We start from the raw sequence: 22,151 nt of genomic DNA on the forward strand, positions 1-22,151 counted from the left end.
GAGCTTCAGGTCGCAAATACTTGAGAATACGAGGTCAAAATTACGCAGACCGTTGCGAGCCGCTCAGCCACCACAGACGACGAAAGGTCAACAATTTGGAACTTTTGTGCCTAAACGAATGGGGATAACATGTCTCTAATAAGTACTGCGCCAAAAATGCTTACCTTGCTAGCGCCCTTCCTTCAAAGGCGCAGCGTGTCCACATTGAAGTTGGCCTCGTAGCTTCGCTATTAAACCAATGAAATGAGAGGACTAATTTGATGCCGCCCGCAGGGCTTTATCCAACGGCTGCCTAACACCCAGGAGATGCAACCGCGCGAGTCTTACGTCAGGCCGGCATTTGAACGGTGATTCACGCCGGATCCGATAAGAACTCGGCCCGCAGACCGGATCCACAGTCGGCGAGGGGCCGTGAAGAGCCTTTTTGCCAGAAGATATTGGAGATTGAGAAAGCCAAGAGTGCACGAGCTTTAGGAAATAGGGTGTCAGCAAGAGAGCCTTAGCGGAATGCAGAGTCGATATTCACAAGAAATTGGGCAAATTCAGAAGACATGGAATGAGTTGAAAAGACCCATGGTGTTACCAACAGACCCAAGGAATTTACCCAGTAATAAGACCTAGTATTGGTAACTATTCCCATCTGTTCTCGTGAATCCGCGAATTAGTAGACGATACGATCACCAGGGCTTCGAGACTATTCTACCTATCTCGAATCCACCTATCTACTTATCTGCCTCAACTAAGATGGTATGGATATATCTACATACCACCATAGCTTTCTAATCATCGTCCTCGTCAATGCTAATGGAACTCTTCTCCTTATTCGGAATTGAACAGACCTTCTGTCTGATTTACTGCGAGATCATCCGAGTCACCACTCTTCATTGCAAATGTGATGTGAGAATTAGACGATATGGCCAGACGGTCCCTATGAATCTGTGTCATGTCGAGAGCATTGCTGTTGCTCTCGCGTCGCGAAGTTCACCAAACTCGCAGCGTCTCACTCAATCCCTCCACCGCTGAGGTTTGTCATCAATGACACGGGAAGTGGGTGATCTACAGCATAAACTCCTTCCGAGACGGGATGTGGGTACTTGTTCGAAACAGAAACAGACAGTTGTGACAGCAAAGCCCTGCTTTCGTCGAGAGCTTGGCGGGGAAGAAGCATGGGCGTTCCGGATCAGGTCTATGCCCTCCCTCTCAGCTCCAATTGTAAGTTTTCTGACTATGCTTTGCAAAAAGATTTCGCTTTTAGGATCTAGAGTGGTGGCAGAATTGACGTTACGACGTTTGGTAAGATAATGTAAGGTACCAGAAGAAATCAAAACTCATAGTCAAACCTCATCGAAACTGGAAAATAGAAAGTCAATTGGGAACGGCCGCCGGTCCGGCGCGTCCAGGCACGGGCTTCAGTGTCCAACTTTTGGTTTTCGCCGGCCCATGCTGTTGACAGCCCTATCCCAGCCTCTCATGCCCCGAAGACTCGAAAGGTTTCGGGGCTTTTTGATCAGACTTTGCGGAGCAACCAATTGAAAGATCTTCTTTGCCAACCATACCAACATCCAAACATTTGACCTATTCCTAGACAAAGCATGCCCTGATGTTGAGACTTTCTAGAACTCTTCTCGATCTATTCGAGACTCTGAACTGCTGGGGGCTCGCGCCCGACATGACGAACCATGTAACAAGTTTTGCTAAATCGGTACACTCATTGTCTCTGCTTCTATCCTCGCCAGATTGCGCGTTCAAGACGTCCGTTCAACAATGTGATGATCTTACAGTCACAGCAACGGTAAAACCGACTGACGACAGGCGCACGTCCAAATGCATAAATGTGGCACCTCACACAACACACTTTTGAGCCTCATCTTTTTCCGTCAGAACAAGCATAGGGCCCGCAGGTTCTACCATCTTCTCATGCTACTGTCCCTCTTTTCCGCTGCAATAGCAACACTGTGCACATAAACATCGGACGACTGAAATGAAGGCTGTTGTTTCACGGCCCATCCCATCTTCATATATCCACAAGCCGCGCGAGAGTCGCAGGGTACTTCACTGCACATGATCTTGGGGATGTGTGGGGGAGGTCACTGGGTCTAGAGCTTCATCTCGACGTTTGATGCCACCGGATAATCCGTGAACGCAGAAGATACCCAAAAGATGTCACGGAGAGGACCGTTATTGGATGCTTTGGCATGATCACTTTCCTGGTACCGCCATCTATAAACAACACTTGCTGTCATCCCATCAAATGTCTTGGAACGGATCCTGGTGAGACTCTCGTTTTACCAGGAGGCTGGCTTGAGGTTTCTGGAACTTCCGGGTCTCTTGGTAGGACATTTCTTACAATTACTTCATATAAGGAGAGACTCTTTTGTGATAATGTTGAGATGATCGGAGGGAATTTCCAGATGTCTGAATGAGATCGAGAATACAACGCAACACAAGGTACGTGGGGGCGCCTTGCCGATGATCTGCACTAGTTTTGCCGCGTGTAAAAAATGCCCCGTCTTGCCTCTGCAATCTCAATCCAAACGTTTCCATCTACTACCTTCCTCATTCGAAGGCAAATGCGCGGCCCAATCCTCAATGCAGAGATGAAATACTGATATCAGGTCAACTTAGTTTCCAAACGGCCGGTCCGGAATCTTCCTCCCAACCTTTTTCGATGCTTTGCTGTCCGATTCTTTCGCTCATTTGATTCCCCTTTCGCTGGCTGGAGACTTCCGGACGCGAAAAACACCGTCCGTGTCGTTGCCGTTGACTTTTTATTCTCTCTCCCTATTTTCAAGGCGACTGTTTCAAACCCCTTTCTTACTGACGTTAACCTTTATACTTTCGCCCTAATTTAAACTCAAAAAATCATGAATGACGACAAAAACGATGGGCTTCTCGTCCCAATCGACTTCAACAATGTCAGCGGCGGCAGACGAGAATCAAGGATCGATAAGTACGCCAAGCGCAGCTCGCAGATGTTTATCCCTTTCAGCGTCGTGGACTTCCGGCATTCCCAGGCGCTGACCCCGGCATCACCGCGCTATCCGATGCAGACCTTGCAGGAGGGTGGACGCGGACTCGCGAGAATCGACTCCATCGATACGATCACTGCTGAGAAGCAGGAGGCTGCCGTCCATGAAGAGGAAGTGCTTGGGAGTACTGAGATCTATGACAAGGATGGCAACATCCGGCTCGTACCCGTGAGTGAAGCACCACAGATGGATCCGAAATGAGTTGAGAGACTGACTGTGAATGTCAAGACTCCTACTCCGGATCCCAAGGATCCTCTCAATCTGCCTGAGTGGCGCAAGTGGCTTGCTGTTGCCTCCTTATGCTTCTGTGAGCTTCTTCCGGCCAACGTGGGCGGAACGTCCCTTTCTAACGACGCACAGTTGGCTCCGTCTCGCTCGCTGCCGAAATCGCTGTTGCTGGTCTCCTGCCCGTGTTCATCCTCGAGTACTCTGGAGTCGACCCAGCTTCAACTCTCAAGCATGCCGACCTCAAAGGCAACCCGGACCCTCTTGCCGTTGTGCCACCCGGCGTAACTCCAGTCTCTCTGACGTCTGTCTCTCTTCTGGCGACCATTCCCATGCTCAGTAACGGTGTTGCCACGTATCTCCTGGTCCCTCTTACGGCTGCTATCGGAAGACGTCCAGTGCTTATCCTCACGTCGGCTTTCTCCTGGGGTGGAGGTTTCTGGGCCGGTTACAGCAAGTCTCTTACCAGCCATATTGCTGCCAGAGTTTTCCATGGTCTTGGGTCCGGTGCTGTGGAGGCCTTGCTCCCGTTGATTGTCCAGGACATGATGTTTCTGCACAAGAGAAATAAAGCTGTGGCGTCCATCATTGCCAGTCAGGTAAGTTATGCGGTCTGAGACGCCGTACCACTCATTACTGAACTCCCACAATTTGCGGCCAATAATGGGGTGGCCACTATCACCAAGTTGCTGACATGGACTTATCATTGTGTAGGGCCCAATGATCATGCTCTTTGGTATCCTCGGTCCGTATATTGCTGTCAATTGGGACTGGCGATGGATCTACTGGATCACATCCGCCGTCGGCGTCCTGACCTGGATCATGCTCATCCTGTTCGTCCCCGAAACACTCAGACAAAGATCCAAAGCAGAACTTGCTGGTCATCAGCTATGGCCCATAGCTGCCGGCGAGGACCGCACTCAGCTAGATTATGCCACGTATGGTGCGCGTACACGATGGGATGACCTTGGGTTCTTTCAAAGTGGAACTCATTGGAAAGATGCTGGCCTCCAGATCATTGCTACTCTCAAGACCACAATGTTCCCTGCTGTCTTGTGGTGCACACTGTTGCAGGTTGCATTTGGAATGGTCATGGGTGCGACAGGACAGGCGACTTCATTCGCATTGCTAGCTGCTGGGTAAGTACTCACTTGCTTGGCCCATATCGGCCTGGATCTTGGGATCTAAATACTGATGCAACTCTTTCCAACAACAGCGTTCCTTTCGAACTCACCGGTCTATCGCAAATTCCCCAGATCTTGTCAACTATCGTCATTTTCGTCCTTGGTGGCCCAGTCGCCGATTCAGTGTCCCTCTGGATCTCGAAGAAAAAGGGTGGCCGTGAAGCCGAACACCAGCTCCCCAATCTCATCCTCCCCATTTTCTTCGCCATCATGGGTGCACTAGTGTTTGGCTACGCCGACCAAAACCACCTTCACTACGCAGTCTTGCTGCTGGGAACCTTCTTTCTCATGACGTCGACCTTGATCACAGCGCCAATCGTGCAAAACTATGTAATTGAGAGTTACCCCCAGTGGGCTGGTCCCGTGCTGGTAAACGTCTCGACTCTCCGTGTTTTCATATCCTTTCCTCTTAACACACAAGTGACAACTTGGCTTCAAGAATTAGGTGAGTCTGAAATTCGCTCTAAGTGTTGCACATCTTATTAACGAAGAACGCTTTCAACAGGTCCCATGAAGTTCACAGTCTATCTGTCCATCATGCTTTTAGTCGTCTCGACCGGTATTCCAATTCTCTTCATCTTTGGCAGAAAATTACGCATGAAAACATCCGACAAAGTTTCAAAGAGACAATTATAAACCATTGCATGAGCAAGTACCCTAATTGGAGTCTTGAACAAGAGGCTACCACCGACAGCAGCCCATCAAATAGCATAGAGTGTGAATTGCCTTTTCCCTGGCGGTTCTGATCCAGAAGGGACCAAGTCCCTGCCGCAGTATCTCAAATGTGGGCTCCTCGCAGCTGATATCTCTGTGTCTCGATGGTGTGGCTTTCGTTGTGAGACTTGGATTATGTTTCAATCGGTAGACGAGCTATCTATGCCGGGAGTTTAATGGTTTGGAGGCAGGAAACTAATGAGAATCGGCACGGAACATGGCTTCATTGACTTGAGTCTGCAGGACGGCGCGAAACAATATGACACTTCAATGTAATAGGTTTGAAGGGCAGAATCATGTCATGTTTGGCTTACATAGAGCCACCAAACCTCATTCGGGGTTTTTTGCTTTGAATGCATCGTGACTTTCTTCGGGCCTTTTCTCGGACCATAGGTCATCAATCATAGGTGAATTCCCCTTCGAAGATCTTAGCTGGGAGTGCAAGAAGCGTTCACTGCCTTCAGATGAGGCCAAAACCACACAGCACGTCAAGGTCGCAATATCCGGGGTAGCATCCATTCAGGTCGCCAAGTAAGCATGCATCACTCGATTCGCCAGTGTCAGCCAAAAGATGGTAACGCTAGTCTGCAGTGAGATTCAAAAATAGCCCACTGGGTAAAAGCACGAACCGACCACCTAGATCGGGCTAGGCAACGTGAGCTGAAATTTGCCGAAGCAACGTTTCTAGCGGCACAGCAATAAGCTTGTCCGAGAATTTGGGGCTTTTGTCTTTCGTCAATGCATCTCGCGAGAGTATGAATAGACGGCATTTTCGTGCTGTCTGGTGTTTTTTTCTCTCGGTTTTGAGATCACGGACTTCATTACGTTCCACATTGAGCTGCTGCTATCACTCGCTACCGTCATTCGCTCCATTATTGTCACTCGTTGATTCACCCATATTGTAATCATGTCACGCTTGCTTACTGCCCTGGCATTAGCTGGCCTTTGTGCCAACATGGCAATGGGAATTCCTTTCGACCAGGAGGAACAAAACCGGAACGCCGAGTGCGATGTAAGTATGAAAAATCCTCCAACGTTTTATCAGATACTGACATTCCTGCGACGCAGAATGGTTGTTTCTTCGGTAGCTTCCCTGGGGGCTCCTGCACAAATGATGCTGCATGGCCCAGAAATGCGCCGCTTCCGTATTGCCAGGTAAATCTTGTCGGCTGGTGTAAAGCTAGATTAGCACTAACGAGCATGCTGTCTAGATTCTATTCAGCGACAGACTTTGGAATGCGAAGCGAGGAATATGCCCTTCACATTCGACACAGAAGCAGTATGCGGCATCAAGCTGACAACTTCCACGTCCGCTGCCCCCACCGTCACAGTAACTGTTACCGGTGGAGCGGGAACTCAGTCTCCAGTGCCATCGGTAACCGGCAGCTCATCTGTCCTGGTGGCTACCACATTGTCATCAACTCCTGTGATAGCACCCACACTGAGCGCGGGCGTCAACACACCAACTGCTACACCGAGCAGCGGATCGGCTGAGCGCTTGATGTTGCGGGGCCCCATGATTCTAGTCGCTGCAGCCGGCTGGATGTTCTGGTAGACGACTGGAGCTATTACCGAGAACAAGAGTTCTCATTTTTCCGAACGATCAGGATACGCCTATTAATCTTGCAATCAGCAAAAAGCTTTGGACACTTAGACAAACTACCATCTAGACCCTAATAATAATGACAACAAATACATAATGCAGTCAAACTTTGTCCCCTTTTCCTGAAAGCCAGTATTGATTAATTACCCCAGAAACTCTATCCGCAGATCCGGTGAACTCGGGAAGCGATTCAGCGAACGCCCGATGGGATGCTAGGCTCCCCCCACGCTCACTGGTGGAGACGAAAAAGTCCGCCCAATCACTCCCCCAGGGCCCTGGAACGATGGGCAGCTGTCCCCTGCGAGCCGCAATTTTAGGTGGTGTTCGCGCCATTCAGCCGGTTTTCACGGGTGGCATTTCATTTCAGTAGCGTCTACTTTCCAAAGCTTGCATCTGGCCATGAGCTTTGAAGCGGGGAAGCTGGAGGGGGTGGAAGGCTTTCAGGGGTCCGAGATGGTGCCTTATAAGTCTATTTACTGGAGTGATCCATCTGAAATTGTCATGCGGACTCTGAAAGGTTTCTAGCTTTCCGGTTCCTGATAGCGACTCGACGTGGGTGGATTGTCGCGATGATTGTGTCCAGGGCTTACCTGCTCGGCTGGGCAGCAGCAGTTGCGGTTGCCTCTCCAATTGCTGTTGAAACTCCTTTCAGCTGGAAAAATACAGAATATGTGTGAGTTCTGAAAATTTACACAGACGATTACTTGAAATCACTGACGCGGGAAGGGGCTCAGACTCACATTTGGTGACTCTTACACATTCGTCCAAGGAACCGAAGGTCGCTGGGCATACAGCTTCATCGGATCCCAGTTGAACATCTCTTTCACACCCGAGCAGCTCCTCGGTGACCGCATTGTTCCGGGGCAGAACACATCTTCTGCCGGCGGGCCTAATTGGGTCCAAGAGCTCACTGGCTGCAAAGAGGGCCACCCTCGGGACTGCGAGAAGCAGTTATGGGGGTTTGCATACGCCGGAGCTGATATTTCGACTACCTTGTGAGAACTTCTCAGCCAATTCGACGCAAAGCGTATGAGATGAAGCTGACAATATTTCAGCGTCCCGCTGCACTGGAACCATACCATCTCGTATGAGAAGCAGGTTGAACAATGGGATACCTACGGCAAGTCAGTCATTGACGCCGATCCCACCAAGTCACTTGTGGCCTCGTACATTGGAATCAATGATATCAACGACATGGCCAATTTCCAGCTCCCTGTCAACGGGCTGAACAGCTGGGAAGAACTGTACACTGCAGTCATCGCGGAGCAGTTTGCAGCCTTGGAGACGGTATATGAAGCCGGGCATCGCAACTTCCTGTTCCTGAACTTACCTCCACTCGATAAGAACGTACGTCAAATCCGGCACAGTTTTCGTTTCGATAGCCATTTCAAAAATCATGCTGACCATACTACAGCCCGCATCGCAACTCAACCCAGCCCGTCGTCCAAGCACAGACATGATCAAGACATTCAACGGCGTAGTCAACCAGACCGCAAAGGCGTTCTCAGAAAAGCATCCTGACGCGACTGCGTTGGTATTTGACACGTACAACTGGCTTACACAGGTCTTTGATAACGCGGCGTCGTACGGATTCACCAATACAAGCTCTTTCTGCCCTAGCTACAAGGCCTGGGACATCGATACCAACTATGCCGCGTACGGGTGCCAGCCGATCTACGAGTACTTCTGGTATAATTCAGGTCACATTACATACCATGTCCATGAGCTTCTGGCGCAAAAGGTGGAGGAATTCTTACTCCAGAAAAGCGCCAGTGGATGCGGTGGGAAGAATCAGACGTTGAGCGCGTGGGGAACGACATGGATTGGCGGGGAGTCGACCTGAATCCAGCAAACAATGTTAGACGGATGCGTTGATGTTGATGGATCAGGGTTATTAGTTATGAATCTTCGCGGAGAAAACTGCTTATTCAACATCATTGCGAGGAGTCGCTGGCAAATTCTCCGGAGCCTATCTCCCCGGGCCTCAGGGCGATTTAATCAAACCCTGACTAGGTTCTCAGGTTCCAGACGCCCAGCGAAAAACTCCAGATTTTCATCGCCCACCTCGAGCTTCTCAAATACTAGCTAGTAGCAAAACCAATGGTAAGGGGATATCGATCTTTCCCCCTCTAATCAGAATATGTTTCAAGCCTGTCCCACAAAGTTATAGTTGACTACAACGACCCAATTGTCTGGTATCAGTTCGAAGATTTCCTTTATTTATTTATTTTTTGAGAAAGCTATTGATATAACGATTCATAGAGGTGAGAAGTGACCCGATCCAGATAGATGGCTGACATTGTCGGTTTGGAAGTTGACATAACTCTGCAAGGTTAAAAATGTCAGCATTAACCATTTGAAGCTAGGTTTCCGTGATGCTCAATAATAATTGCTCCGTGCCGCCCCGTGCCGTGAAGCCGATCAGGTCTAAACGCCGGCCGAGATAGGAAGGTCCAAGTTCTGGTCGAATCAGAAGCTTGGGATAGTGCTTTATCTGAGTTTTGACCCCACTCTGTCGTCGTTCTCGCGATCCTTCAAGACGTGTGCAACGCGTCACGTCACGCAAGAGAGGCTGATCCGTAAGACTTTGTTTCAATAAATACACTGCCATAGTCATCCACCGCATCGAAATAGAGTCAATGGCGGTTTGATCCCGTGAGTTGTGTTTGTCAAGATGTTGTCCTCCGCCTCAATCGCGCTTGTCGGGCTCGCCGGTCTCGCGGCCGCGCAATTCCCGCCCACACCAGAGGGGATCAAGGTGTTGAAGTCAAAATTCCACGAAAATGTCACCATTTCGTACAAAGAGGCGAGCGCACATCGTTACCAGTAGTCTTTCGTATCCTTGACTAATTGAGGTTCTTGCCTTGCAGCCCGGTATCTGTGAGACCACGCCCGGAGTCAAGTCGTACGCCGGATATGTGCAGCTGCCCTCTGGAACTCTGAATGACGTCGATGGGGAAGCTCAAGACTACCCAATCAACACGTGGGAAACCTCTCCCGAAGCTCTTTGCTATCAATCGGGCCTGCCACTGACTCTCGTAGATTCTTCTGGTTTTTCGAAGCACGCAAAGCTCCGGAAAATGCCCCCTTGGCAATCTGGCTCAACGGCGGACCGGGAGGCTCCTCCATCATGGGCCTCCTCGAAGAAAATGGCCCCTGCTTCGTCAACGAGGACTCCAAGACAACCCGTCTGAACCCGTGGAGCTGGAATAACGAAGTCAACCTCCTCTACATCGACCAACCTACGCAGGTCGGTTTCTCCTACGATATCCCAACCAACGTCACCATCCACGCCGACGAGAACTTCGAGAACGGGCCATGGGGCATGTTCCCCGCCGACTTCAGCGATGGTGTCCCCGAGGGCAACTACACCTACCGGTACGGCACTGCATCCAGCCAGAAGCTGTCGCAGACATCGAATACTACGGCGCATGCTGCTCACGCTCTATGGCACTTTGCGCAGACCTGGTTCTTTGAGTTCCCTGGCTACAAGCCCATTGACGACCGGGTTAGCTTGTGGGCCGAGTCGTACGGAGGACACTATGCGCCTGGAATCTTCCGACACTTCCAGACGCAGAACGAATTGATCCAGAATGGCTCTTCGCCCGAGGAGAATGCCCAGTATATCCACCTTGATACACTTGGAATCGTCAACGGCCTCATTGACCTGTCGATCCAAGGTGAGACTTGGATCACGTTCCCGTATAACAACGTGAGTAATTTGTACCTCTTGATACAGCCTAGAGTGTTTGGGTGCATTATGGTGAGATACAGCGCTGACTATCATTCAGACCTATGGAATGCAAATCTTCAACGAGTCTGTTTACAATGCGTTGATGCACAACTGGACCCGTCCGGACGGTTGCAAAGACCGAATCCTCGACTGTCAGAAAGCTCTCAAAGAACATGGGCCGCTAGTCGCCAATGGTGTCAAGAAGAACTATACTGAAATTTGCGGTGACTTTCTCACCGAGTGCGGCTTCAACGCCGTCGAAATCTACCAGAGCAAAGCCGACGGAAGGGGCTGGTATGATATCGGACACAGCAAATATGACCCTTTCCCGGCGCCGCACTTGTACGGGTATCTCACCGAAGGCGAGGTTTTGTCTTCTCTTGGCGTGCCTGTGAACTACTCGGAATCGTCCGGGGCAGTGGGCATCAGCTTCCAACATACTTTCGGTAGGATGGCTACATTCCCATTGGCGGGAGCTTCGTGCTTTCAGATGAACGTTATACTGATCGACTATTATAGATATGATCCTGGGTGGATTTGGAGAGTCAATCGGGTACCTCCTCGATAGCGGAGTCAAAGTTCACATGATGTGTGAGTCTTGGTCATCCGCATCTTTGAAAGTTGCGTCTCGTTCCTACTAACGCTTTTGTGTGCAGATGGAGATCGCGACTACGCCTGCAACTGGGTTGGCGGCGAGAAGGCCAGTCTGGCGATCCCCTATAACCGATCGATAGACTTTGCCAACGCCGGGTACGCCCCGCTCATCACCCCCGATGGTGTGACGGGCATGACGCGCCAGTTCGGCAACTACAGCTTCTCGCGCGTCTACCAAGCCGGTCATGAGGTGCCGTCTTATCAGCCCGTAACGGCGTACGAGATCTTCATGCGGGCGACATTCAACCGGGACATCGCGACGGGACTCATCCCCGTCACGGACGAGCTGTCGACGATCGGCGTCAGGGACACGTGGCACATCAAGAACATCCCGCCCCAGGAGCCGGATCCGATTTGCTATGTCCTCAAGCCCGAGACGTGCCCGGAGGATGTGTGGAAGACGGTGGAGGACGGGACTGCGTTGGTGAAGGACTACTACGTGATTGACGCTACTCGAGAGAGTCAGGGTCAACAGATCTCCGAGGAGCTGTGAAGAAAATGGGCAAGGGAATGGTAACTGGCTCAATAAACTACATGCACTTCGAGGTAGTTAGCGCAATTCATGGTTGGAGGCAGGCCGCAAGCTCAACACTTTGGGGCCAAACAAGTAGAGACGGTCGGGACAAGTGTGTTTCAGTGATTGGACGCATGAGGGGAACTCGTCAGGAAACATGCAGCGCTGGTATCTGCCCTATGCCCTAGCGCCGGTGTCCAACTGTGTTGTAGTTGCGGTCCGACGGGTTTTAGCTCCTCTCCAGCTCCTCAAGCTTCAATAAACTAAGGTTCTCCTCATCTCGTGTGCGCGCATTTCGAGGGTTGCCAGAGGGTCAGTGTGCGGCGTGCCCGTGGTTTTGGGAACGCGACGTGCCGTGTGTGTGTGTTTGTATGTGTGTGTCTTCCAGAGAGACAGTGAACCTGAGTCGTCTGAACAAGAAACTCAAAAAGATGACTCGGCGAGACAGACGATCCGCCAGCTGGCGGCCATTTCGTCCGATCCGAAGACGTGGATGGCCCTGGCGGGACGTTGTTGCGCCGGCGGCACGACAGCACGAGCCCCCCGGGAGGCGCAGCGCCGAGCGAGGGCTGAGCAGGGGGGGAAACGCGGCCGCGTTTTTCAGACGGGACGGGGAATTGGTCTCGACTGTAGACAGTAAGAGACGAAAGAGTCTGCATGGCGGTCATCGCGCGGGTGACGGGGCAGCGGGTGAGACCGGGGTGGGTTTCTCTAGAGAGCTCTTGGTATGTGCCAATGTGGTAATGGCACACTACGAGACTGTACGACCCTTTCACATGCTAGTTTGAAGTTGGGGACTGAGGGCCTCTTATCTCAAAAGAAGCAGCGTTCCCAACCCCTCCCTCGACAAAAGCGGTCTCGAGTGTGTTCTGTTCCTTGTTACTTTACGTTGATCTATCCAGCCTTCTATTGTTTATGTCACTCAACTCCACTGATTTGCTGAAGCTTTCTGGACGTGCCCAGTGTCGACTGAAACGGCGCTGAAACAAAGTGCTCCTGACAGAGTCGAGACGTTTGGCCATTTACATAGGCCTCCAGCCCTTCAATATCTCATTAATCACAACGACAACAACAACGAGCGATCAGTTAGAAGAGAAACAAGTACGGGAGACTAATCTTAGACGGAAATCATACAATCACACAGCAAAATGGACACAAAATCATTCTCATCACGGATCAGCGATCTCGTAAAGGTAAATAGCACCGCATTCCAGAACCATTGGTTGCCCATCAGCAAGGGTTCCACCACATGATTCAAGCACTCCCAAAAAGAAACAAACCCGCTGACGATAAACCGCTCTAGTTCCTTTCCTCCGTCCAAGGAGACCTCTCAAATGTAACGGCACCACCCTCCTTCTTGGCACCATCATCAGTGGTCGAGGTCGGCCACTGCTGGTGCCAGCGGCCCGGCGTTTTCGTCGCCCCAGCACTGGAATCGGACCCGGAGAAGCGCAGCTTAAAGGTCCTACGCATGATCCTCATCGCCATGCGCAGCCAGTTCTACGTCGCCGGCGCGCCAAACGTCAGCATTAAGAAGCCCCTCAACGCGTTCCTGGGTGAGCTGTTCCTCGCGTCATGGACGGACTCCGATAGGAAGGCGAGAACGGAGCTCGTAGCGGAGCAGGTTAGCCATCACCCGCCTATCACGGCGATGCACATGGGCAGCAAGGAGCATGGGATCCGCGCGGACGGGTATGCGCGGGTAGAGATGACGTTTTCGAGTACTGTGAATATTCGACAGATTGGGCACGCCGTGGTTCACATTGACCGATATGACGAGGATTACCTAATTCCGTTGCCAGAGGTCAAGGTTCGGGGTTTCCTCAACGCATGTCTTTACCCAGAGGTTTTGGGAACATATTACATCGTTTCCAATACGGGGTACATTTCAGAGATCAAATTCTCGGGCAGTGGGTTCCTTCGAGGCAAGAAGAACTCATTCGAGGCGAGGATGTACCACAAGAACGACAAGAAGAACACTATATATGAGCTCCAAGGATGCTGGAGCGAAGGCTGGACAGTCAAGGATGGAAGGACAGGAGAAATTCTCGAAAAGTACGAGGTCGACGCATTGGACAACCTGCCAGCGCCGATGGAGATGGAGCCGATTGCGACCCAAGATCCGTGGGAATCCAGACGCGCGTGGAACGGTGTCATTCAAGGGCTCAGCAAGAATGACTTCCGCGAGACGGTCAGCGCAAAGAGCCAGGTTGAGGAGGCGCAGCGGCGGATGAGGGCGGAAGAGAAGAAGAAGGGCGAGACGTGGGAGCCGTTGTTCTTCAAGAGCATTCCTGGGGAGGAGCACGAGGTTTTCCATCGGTTGGCAAAGGGCGTTAACTGGGAACTACATGACAAGCATACTAAAGGCGTTTGGAAGATTGATGATTCAAAGAGGGATTCGGTGCAACGGCCGTTCAGAGGGGAATCAACACCACTGGGTTAAAGAAATATGGCCTAGATTTAAATTTGATGCATCATGACTATCTGACTAAAGTACTTCCATAAGATCTCTGCTGTTATCTTTTGAAACTTCCTCCTGCTGTTCAGGTCGAGAATACTGCTTCTAATAGCCTAGTCAGCTTATCATGCTAGACAAATTGTTTCGTGGAGGTGATGAAGTAGTCGTAGGATCTGGCATATCAGGTTTAATCTGAGTCTGGCGGCGACTTCGGCCATGTATCCCAGTCCACCACATCTTCCCACCTCAACGGACTTTCGTCTTCATCCTCCCATTCATCCTCGGACGCTGCACTTCTCACAAATGCGATTTGCCTGGAGGGTCCACCAGACGACGCATTCACAGCTCGTGGCTTACTTCCCTTATTCTTCTTGTTTTTCTTCGTCTTCATCTTCAAGAAGGATATTCTCGTTCTTTGAGCCCATCTCTTCAGCTGATCCGTATTCTGGGCGCAGTATAGTACTAATTCCCTGGTCGCCAGACAATCCTCCAAATTATCGTGTGCTACGCCGTCAGCCGCCCAGATCGGAGAACGAATCTGGATGCCGAGGAGCTCTTTGCACAGCGCCTCCAAGCCCCACCTCTTCGTAATCTTTGATTCCGCCCCGAGGACGGCATCTGCAGTGATGATGGCGGAATCAATGATTCTCGCATGAGAGGTATGCAGCACCCGCAAGTCGTTGTGGACTGACTGTCCGATGAGAATCGTGTCCTTGTCAGAGTAGCGCCATAGTTCAGCGCGTGCGGCCTCCCAGCCGTTTAGAGCTTCATTTCGTAAGAGAGCTGCGGACATCTTGGTCGCGTTTAGACCGGTGACGTTTTCACGCCAGTCTAGAATGGGTCTTGTTGGGTTCACAAGCCGGCGGCTTAGCAACACGTTGCCAGTCAGGAAGTCGAGAATAGTGATCTGAATCAGTTCATTTTCGCCTCCTTCGGTACCGCCCATCTCGCAGTCTATGACGAGAGCGGCATACTTTGGTTTGGATTTGATCTTATTAGGACAGGGTGGATCAATTGTCGACGCCATGCTGGATGAACCGCGTGTGCCATTGATCTTTGTAGTCGGTAGAGTATATCCCTCCCTTCGGAGTCTCTCCTCTGGGTGACAGAGATTCGAGATTTGGTTCCAGACAGCATTTCGTCCGACTGCTGGCGAGTACATGTTGCCCCTGTATATGGTGTGCATAGGCGTAGTAGGTTTGGCAGCCCTGGCTGGCTGTGTCACGAGCAGCTCGGGGGATTCAGGTCTTTTGACTCTGATTGGCAGATGAGCTACCAACGGACGTGGGCGAATAGGTTCGGCGGCCCTGGCTGGCTGGGTAACAACCGGAAGAGGATGTACAAGTCCTGCGGCGCCAGTTGGTTGAATAGAAACCTCATCAAGGTGTTTTGCGCGCCTATGTTCCCTCTGACCCAGTTTGGTACTAAATCGTTCCTTGCAAATAGCACATTGGTGCTTTTTCTCTTTTTGATAGGGCGGCATATTGTCAATTGAGGATTGTGAGAAAGGAGAGGAAGAGCAATGGATGCCCCGGGGAAAACAATGGTTATCATCAGTGTTCTTATAATTAGGAACCCTGGGCACGTTCGGGCGGTCTACATCGGTTGGGATTTGGTAGCGTGAAAAGTTGGCGGCCAGCGACACGGTCTCTGTTGGTGCAAGAGCGGCTCTATCGACGCGTGATTGGGCTCCCTTTTTTGGCGATCGACACACTTCTGCAGGAGGCCAACTGCTCATGTCTCAGTAGCTGAAATATGATTCTAATGACTCGACCGTTTCCAAGGTTTCTAATAACTCGAAGATGGATCTTCATGCTGGCCATCTGGCACGGGCGGTGTAAATCCAGAGAACTACTGTTACTCATCCTCCTCAAAATGTCCTCAGAAATGGAATCGTGCTCCATTGCCTCATAATTAAGTGGCAGAAGAGAAAAAACCAAGACTCTGAGGTTGCCAAGTGATGTTGGGAGCATACGTGCAAAGCAACTGCAAGTGGCCGAATTTGGCATCTCAGACGAACCAAAAGGTGGCAGCCACGAATCTCTGCCCGGCCTGTACCAACTAGATAGAAGCTCAAGTGTCTATCTCTTGCTGCATATTTGCTACTTTTGGTGTCTTGCATATTTCTGAACACGCGTTGTAGTGTGCGTATTGCTACCTTACTTCCTTTCGGCTTTGCTGCCTTACGCGAGTTGGATTCGCGATAGTGAAAGTGGACATCCGTGCCCAACCAATACGACTGCGCCATCAATCAAGACCATCCGCAAGGATAGCTAAATAGGAAAGGAATGCAGCTATATCGAATGCATCCGATGGCTATGGGCGGCGTGTCAAATGAGACGATCACATCGATTGAGAGTACATGTACGCCTCAACGTCGCTGTCTCTATCTTCGATATCTTGCCCTTCCCCAAAAGAGGGACGGCACGAATGGATCAAGGCTTTAATGTTGAAGATCAGGAGGCTCCAGTCGGGCAACACAATCTCCGCGGTACCAACTTATATACAAGCCATCGACAAACGTTCTCGGCTCGATTTCGTCATTCTACCTTCCGAATTCTGATACCTCTGTGAAGGAAAGTTTTTCAAAAAGGCCGTACAATCCGATCGCCAGGTAATACAATATACTCAATTAAGTCTCGGTCCTTTATACCTCTTATTCGCGTACCCAAACCAGTTCGCAACAGAAAAGAGACCCATTACCCCGAGAACCACGCAAGCATAATCTGTGCCTGAATTAGCAACCGGTGACTGTAAACTAAGGATGGGAAAGTCAACTCACTCATGTTTGAGGCCGAGACAGGCATCGCGACAGGAAAATCATAGAACACCAGCGTCAACAGTCCCAAGACAATCGTCAAAATGTTGGCAGTGACACCGATCAGGGGCGGCATTTTGAACCTTCGACGCGGGAGTGCTTGCCGGAAAGCAGCCGCTCCTTGTAAACGATGATATAGAGCTAGGGCAGCTGGAAAGGCAAAGCTCACTTGCTGGAGAATTAGGCCTGTAGCGACAAGAGCATTGAACGCCGTCGAAGATGCTAGAAAGATACAACCGAGGGCGAAGATGAGGGCCCAGTTGACAAGAAGTGCGTTGACTGGCACGCCCATTTGAGGGTGGATCTTGCAAAGGAATGGGGAGAATATAATGGCATTGTCGCGAGCAAACGCCCAAGTGAGTCGACTAGCAGTCTGGAGCGCCCCCGTGCAGGCGAAGCATCCGCACAAAGAAAGCACAATCACGAATGTCGTTGCTGCTGCGCTGGATCCAGTTGCCTGCGACCAAATCTCGAGAATGGGCAGCCTAGTGTAAGTCCATGTCAGCTCTGCAAAGGTCCTATGCCTGCAACATAGATCACTGCCCCGCGTGACTTGAAACTAGGTGTTGTTGATTCGGGTCCAGACACTGAGGTTCAGAGAGAAGGGGGTGCATACGGTGATGAGAGCACAGGCTCAAGATCTGTGAAACTGTACAGCATAGCTACGCTGAACGTAAAAGCCGAAACAAATCCGATAGTTATCGTCGATAAAAGTGCTTTCGGTATTGCAGATGAAGCATTGGTGCATTCTTCGGCCAAGTGTATCGCGCCATCGAGGCCAGAGTAGATGAAGTTAGGGTTGAGTAGGCCAGTCAGAAAAACTATGCCCTTTGAAGACCAACCACTCTCATTAACGAACGTGGTCCACACGAAGGAATCCTCTTGTTTCTGTCCCGAGCGCGCCAAGCATGTGACCGTTATCACGAAGAAGCCGGTCAAAGAAAGGAAGACTACGCAATGAGGTAGTCAGCCCTTGCCCCGTCTTGAGATGGTCTGCGAGGTGCAGTAACAGTGCCTACAGCCAATATCGTGGATCCAAGCGGTCCGTTTCATCAGGAAAATGTTGTACGCTGTAAACGCGATGTTGAATGCTTGGAAAACTAGAAAGATGTGCCATGTTTCTGGGATGTACGTAGGATCGAGGTACGATGCGAGCGAAAGAATAATGATCGGCATTTGAATGATGAAGCCCGCTCCATTGGCAATCCAACCTAGGAAGTTGATACTACCGCAACAATAGCTCTAGAAAGGTGCACACATCAGCAACAGACGCAAATTGAGCCATGGAAGGTCTCACCAGTCCCCGGCTGTACCGTTTGGGTGCTAGGATGCTTGTCCAGTGGTATTGTCCTCCAGCGGTAGGATAGACGGATGCGATCTCAGCCATGCTCAACGCACATGCGCCTCCTAACACGAAAATGAGGACGATGCCGTAGAGCAAGGTGACGGGCCCTCCAGAGCTGATTGAAATCACTAGCGTGGCTGCAATTGCGGACCAGCTGTTGCAGATGTTCCACCCTAATCCAACGATAGCCAAAGGCCCAATGTCTCGTTTTGCCAGCGACTGGAGCCCTAGGCGAGACAGGTCGGCGTCTTCATCAGAAGTAGTAGGAGTTGAGGCACCTGCCAATGTGAACGTTTTCCGTAAGATTAGTTTACTGCCTATTTTCAAGACGATTCCGAACAATTACGAACCTTGTTCTACTTTGCTATGCTCCATTGACTTTTCAACCGAATTGCCTCCGGGTGCGACGCGTCCAGGGGAGGATGTAGGTAATGTCATGATTGCTCTGTCACAGCTGTCCGTCATCTATTGATCCAGATCACAACGCAAACAGGTAGAATCACAAGTTTCACCGATCATACGACGCGTATCTTGGGCAATTTTGGAGTCCGAACGACGGTCATTTATGGCAGCAGCCCGTGTGAAGATCCTCGCTACGGTACGAGCCGAGACCGAGACAAAGCGGCAAGTGGTATTTCCCCCGTTACACTGCAGGATGAAATGCAGTCAGCTTCGTGCTTTGCTTGTACGCCCGAGGCTTGTCGCGTTTTGATTCGACCCCTGCAAGGCAACGACCGCGGCTCAGATCCTCCGCAGTAAGGTAGAGTGTAATGCACATCCAGGGGCACAAATAGTATGATACCCGACATGCAGGTATTCATTTAGCCTCCTTGGTATCACTAGGATTATGTCTTCTGTCGAGGGAAAAAAGAATCTTGAGAAGATGACCAAAATTACACGTTCAATTCCGACAAGACTTGTCCGCCGGTATGTTACCGTATGCATTCTGTTTCTAATGCTCACCATCATCTGAACCACAGTGAATAGATCACGTCTTCCGGTGTAATTTGAATCGGTCCCTTTGGGTATCTAAGCAGAGGTTTGCCATTGCGAGATACGTTTACACCTTGAGTGCCTATGTGGTGTACCTCAAGGGACTGCAAATCCTCGTAAAGGGATGGATGTGTCTCCAAGGTGGATTGACGCAGTATCAATGACTGAGGTACTTTACATCCAAGACGAGACGATCGTAGTAACAAGCAAGCCAACGAAAAGACCCGCGAACGACGATCTGTGTTGAGTCGATGAACTCGGTCTATTTCCGAAGCTTTCGGGCGACCGACTTCCAGCAGTAATGTTATTGGCGCGAACGCAGCGGAAGACCGTGTAGTTTGAGACCGCATTCTCTTCAGCGTAACTGTAAGAGAGCATCACAGGCCAGACCTGTGTCACCGCGTAGTCATAGACCTGTCTGGTATTACTTTCGTTGCCGGGAAGGTTGTAGGGTGCAGTTGACTGGAATAACGTGTGCGAAGAGGCCGAAGCGTTTGACATGAACTCCTCTGTTAGGTTTCCTATGTTTCAGCGTTAATCATCTTGCGTAAGCTCTCAGTTGAAGAGTCACTTACTTCTTTCCGCCGTTGTGTAAGCCATTGAGTCACTACAGCTCGCCGGAATGTCGAATCCGATACCGTACAGCGATGACTCCAAAGAGCCATCGCACTGGATCTTTGCTGCAGTTTCTTTAAGATCGTCGATACAATTTTGTGGGATGACGCCACCACATGAGCCTTGGCTATCATCATTGAGCTTCTTGATCTTGTTCTCAGTCCAGCTCATCTGCCACCAAACATACGAGCAGATACGGTACCCGTCAGTTATGTTTCCTCTTTCGACCGGATTGTCTGAGGAGTCAAGAGTGATTTTTGACGGGTTCGAATTGCTCACAATTCCCCCACTAACATTCGTGGCAACTGCAACGTCGATGCTCCACCCATTTCCTTGACCAAACTCATTGTTTGTTGGGTTTTCTGAAAGTGGCTTCGACACATCGATGCCGAAGATTGGCCAGCTTCCCGTGGCATTCGGACTCAAAAGGCTGTCCGTCAAGATGGAGGAGCTATTCTGAACCACGGTATCGGCACGTGGCCTGAGATAGGAGACTTGAGACTTGCGTGCACAGCTTCCGTTGACCAAGCTAAACATCCACAGGATGACAAGAGAGTGTGCGGCATATGCCATGTTTCGAACCGACCTAGGGACTTGGAAATTTCGAAGGCAGCACGATAGTACATGTAGCTGTAAGACAAAGTATCGAGACGCGTTCAAACTTTCGATGTGACCTAATTGTTTCGACGAGGTGAATAAGTACTCAAACATCAGTGGCGGGTACCCTTCGCCCATGTATCTCCTTTCATCTAGTGTATTCTTCTAAGTCAAATGACATGGGCCAAGGTTCCGCAATTCTCACTCGAGAGACCATGGTGGGCGGCAACATTGCCGCCCAGTTGAACAACGAAAAAAAAAAGACCAAGCTCTGACATGCTATCGCTCTCATGATTGGGTGCTGCTAGATACCAAGCGTTCGAAGGATTTTAGTATCCCGTCGGGTGCACTATCATTGTCGCTAGCAGCTGAGAAGCTAAATGGAATGACATTCTTCCCTGTGCTAAGCTAGAGCACAGTTTGGCTACGTCATCGGAAGCATTTGGGGCTTGGGGTGTAGATCTGAGGCCTATTAATCAAGGAAATAAGGTGGTAGATTGGAGTTAAACCCATAGAAACATTCTCTCTCTCTACCTTATTCCAACAAAGATAGAGAAGCCGGTTGTATTACAACCTGTCTTTTTCTCTCTTAAAGCCAACAGGTCTCAATACCAGTACCCGGCACTCTTATTTCACTCGTACTTCTTCATCCAGTCCATCAAATCCGACCAGTCAATGCACTGTTGTTGTTGTTGTTGTTGTTGTTGTTGTATTTAACGCCGTGGCGGCCGGGCTAGAGCCCTTACCGCAGACCTCCCGAAGGGTATATGGCGTGGAGGGCCGTGAGCCAAGGCTACCTACTCTACAGTACGTCGTCTCTTTACATCGTCCTCCAAATCATGCCTTGTGGCCACTACGCGTTCTGTCTGTCCCCGGTTCCCGCTGGTGCCCCAGTTTCATTCTTTCCCAAATCGTCCCTTGGAATCGGGAGGTTCTTTGTAGTCCGCACTCACATCTACCTAGGTGTGGATGCTGCTACCGCAGACAGATCTTCTGGAAGAAGTCCGTCACGCGGAGAAAGGCCTCGAAGCCTCGTGGGTCGGTGATTAATCTCTTGAAGTAGGCCTCGAGAGATCCCATAGGACCTATGGGCTCGGGCATACTGCGAGAGTGGAGGGTCGGCCACCGTTGCCTCCTCGCCAGCGTTAGTCGACAGTAGACCAGGTGGTCCACGTCTTTCGCCTCTCCACAAGAGCACATCATTAGAGCGTCGTCGTGGTTGAAACGTCGGTGATATTGCTCGAAGTCCCCGTGACCCGATCGTGCCGCCAGCAGGTGATGTAACGTAGCCCGCGGCAAGGCCAGTTCAGGAGGGCTGGACAGAGCTGCCTCAAGCCCCAAGTCCGCGTACCGCGGCCTTCGCTCTTTATACCACCATCTCCTGTGCTGGCTTTGTAATTTTTCCCTTGCAAGCCGCTTGATGCCCGCTAGTGTTGCCATTTGACCCATCCGCGCCGGCAGTGTCGTTCCTTCTTTGGCCAGCCGGTCCGCGGCCTCGTTTCCTTCGATGCCCTGGTGTCCCGGGGACCAGTGCGTCCGTATATCAAATATCCTGGCCGCTTCTTGGATTTCGAGGAACGCGTCTTGTGACGAGTCCGGCGCCTTGCCGCGGATGCCTTGTATAACGCTGGTGTTGTCGATACATATGTGGATTGGATGACCGCGATTG

General features: G+C 50.8%; 8 protein-coding genes across 8 annotated transcripts; 5 read left to right on the forward strand and 3 right to left on the reverse strand.

The window, feature by feature from the left end:
• Positions 1–3,044: 3,044 nt before the first annotated feature.
• On the forward strand, positions 3,045–5,074 carry BDZ83DRAFT_584107 (major facilitator superfamily transporter; the record flags this gene model as incomplete). Its single annotated transcript, XM_060505727.1, has 6 exons — positions 3,045–3,197; positions 3,258–3,336; positions 3,390–3,853; positions 3,969–4,393; positions 4,471–4,883; positions 4,944–5,074. 6 exons carry the CDS (start codon positions 3,045–3,047, stop codon positions 5,072–5,074), a joined length of 1,665 nt encoding a protein of 554 aa, XP_060362027.1.
• Positions 5,075–5,667: 593 nt separating this feature from the next.
• On the forward strand, positions 5,668–6,707 carry BDZ83DRAFT_794739 (uncharacterized protein; the record flags this gene model as incomplete). Its single annotated transcript, XM_060515823.1, has 4 exons — positions 5,668–5,683; positions 5,744–6,164; positions 6,221–6,307; positions 6,381–6,707. The coding sequence occupies exons 2-4, from the start codon at positions 6,060–6,062 to the stop codon at positions 6,705–6,707; spliced, it is 519 nt and encodes a 172-aa protein (XP_060362028.1). The 5' UTR covers positions 5,668–5,683; positions 5,744–6,059.
• A 594-nt stretch (positions 6,708–7,301) lies between these two features.
• BDZ83DRAFT_705108 (uncharacterized protein) lies at positions 7,302–8,814 on the forward strand. The gene is made up of 4 exons (XM_060511503.1): positions 7,302–7,428; positions 7,490–7,750; positions 7,811–8,102; positions 8,170–8,814. Exons 1-4 carry the CDS (start codon positions 7,325–7,327, stop codon positions 8,596–8,598), a joined length of 1,086 nt encoding a protein of 361 aa, XP_060362029.1. The 5' UTR covers positions 7,302–7,324; the 3' UTR covers positions 8,599–8,814.
• Positions 8,815–9,309: 495 nt separating this feature from the next.
• Positions 9,310–12,072, forward strand: BDZ83DRAFT_630597 (serine carboxypeptidase). The gene is made up of 6 exons (XM_060508845.1): positions 9,310–9,561; positions 9,626–9,738; positions 9,798–10,467; positions 10,547–10,934; positions 11,008–11,079; positions 11,145–12,072. The coding sequence occupies exons 1-6, from the start codon at positions 9,430–9,432 to the stop codon at positions 11,633–11,635; spliced, it is 1,866 nt and encodes a 621-aa protein (XP_060362030.1). The 5' UTR covers positions 9,310–9,429; the 3' UTR covers positions 11,636–12,072.
• Positions 12,073–12,804: 732 nt separating this feature from the next.
• BDZ83DRAFT_754811 (oxysterol-binding protein) lies at positions 12,805–14,099 on the forward strand (the record flags this gene model as incomplete). The annotated part of the gene is made up of 2 exons (XM_060514530.1): positions 12,805–12,849; positions 12,960–14,099. The coding sequence occupies 2 exons, from the start codon at positions 12,805–12,807 to the stop codon at positions 14,097–14,099; spliced, it is 1,185 nt and encodes a 394-aa protein (XP_060362031.1).
• A 5-nt stretch (positions 14,100–14,104) lies between these two features.
• On the reverse strand, positions 14,105–15,629 carry BDZ83DRAFT_630600 (ribonuclease H-like domain-containing protein). Its single transcript, XM_060508846.1, has one exon. It carries the CDS (start codon positions 15,595–15,597, stop codon positions 14,302–14,304), a length of 1,296 nt encoding a protein of 431 aa, XP_060362032.1. The 5' UTR covers positions 15,598–15,629; the 3' UTR covers positions 14,105–14,301.
• A 909-nt stretch (positions 15,630–16,538) lies between these two features.
• BDZ83DRAFT_705122 (amino acid/polyamine transporter I) lies at positions 16,539–18,759 on the reverse strand. The gene is made up of 6 exons (XM_060511504.1): positions 18,628–18,759; positions 18,230–18,555; positions 17,952–18,174; positions 17,549–17,882; positions 16,897–17,417; positions 16,539–16,840 (listed from the first exon to the last, which is right to left on the reverse strand). The coding sequence occupies exons 1-6, from the start codon at positions 18,740–18,742 to the stop codon at positions 16,743–16,745; spliced, it is 1,617 nt and encodes a 538-aa protein (XP_060362033.1). The 5' UTR covers positions 18,743–18,759; the 3' UTR covers positions 16,539–16,742.
• A 552-nt stretch (positions 18,760–19,311) lies between these two features.
• Positions 19,312–20,422, reverse strand: BDZ83DRAFT_784837 (uncharacterized protein; the record flags this gene model as incomplete). The annotated part of the gene is made up of 2 exons (XM_060515615.1): positions 19,312–19,791; positions 19,879–20,422. The coding sequence occupies 2 exons, from the start codon at positions 20,420–20,422 to the stop codon at positions 19,445–19,447; spliced, it is 891 nt and encodes a 296-aa protein (XP_060362034.1). The 3' UTR covers positions 19,312–19,444.
• Between the last annotated feature and the right edge of the window lie 1,729 nt (positions 20,423–22,151).

This window comes from Colletotrichum acutatum (genome assembly GCF_030867785.1).
Source record: "Colletotrichum acutatum strain CBS 112980 chromosome Unknown BDZ83scaffold_87, whole genome shotgun sequence".
Lineage (NCBI taxonomy): Eukaryota > Fungi > Ascomycota > Sordariomycetes > Glomerellales > Glomerellaceae > Colletotrichum > Colletotrichum acutatum.

Excerpts from the sequence above, each read along its gene's own strand:
- BDZ83DRAFT_630600 (XM_060508846.1), bottom strand. The coding sequence starts at position 15,597 with ATGCCGCCCTATCAAAAAGAGAAAAAGCACCAATGTGCTATTTGCAAG.
- BDZ83DRAFT_705108 (XM_060511503.1), top strand. The coding sequence starts at position 7,325 with ATGATTGTGTCCAGGGCTTACCTGCTCGGCTGGGCAGCAGCAGTTGCG. Across the intron at positions 7,751-7,810 it reads GCTGATATTTCGACTACCTT|CGTCCCGCTGCACTGGAACC; the intron begins GTGAGAACTTCT and ends ACAATATTTCAG. Across the intron at positions 8,103-8,169 it reads TACCTCCACTCGATAAGAAC|CCCGCATCGCAACTCAACCC; the intron begins GTACGTCAAATC and ends ACCATACTACAG.
- BDZ83DRAFT_630597 (XM_060508845.1), top strand. The coding sequence starts at position 9,430 with ATGTTGTCCTCCGCCTCAATCGCGCTTGTCGGGCTCGCCGGTCTCGCG. Across the intron at positions 9,562-9,625 it reads TCACCATTTCGTACAAAGAG|CCCGGTATCTGTGAGACCAC; the intron begins GCGAGCGCACAT and ends CTTGCCTTGCAG. Across the intron at positions 10,935-11,007 it reads CAGCTTCCAACATACTTTCG|ATATGATCCTGGGTGGATTT; the intron begins GTAGGATGGCTA and ends CGACTATTATAG.
- BDZ83DRAFT_705122 (XM_060511504.1), bottom strand. The coding sequence starts at position 18,742 with ATGACGGACAGCTGTGACAGAGCAATCATGACATTACCTACATCCTCC. Across the intron at positions 17,883-17,951 it reads TTGGATCCACGATATTGGCT|TCTTCCTTTCTTTGACCGGC; the intron begins GTAGGCACTGTT and ends CTCATTGCGTAG. Across the intron at positions 16,841-16,896 it reads TGTCTCGGCCTCAAACATGA|ATTATGCTTGCGTGGTTCTC; the intron begins GTGAGTTGACTT and ends ATTCAGGCACAG.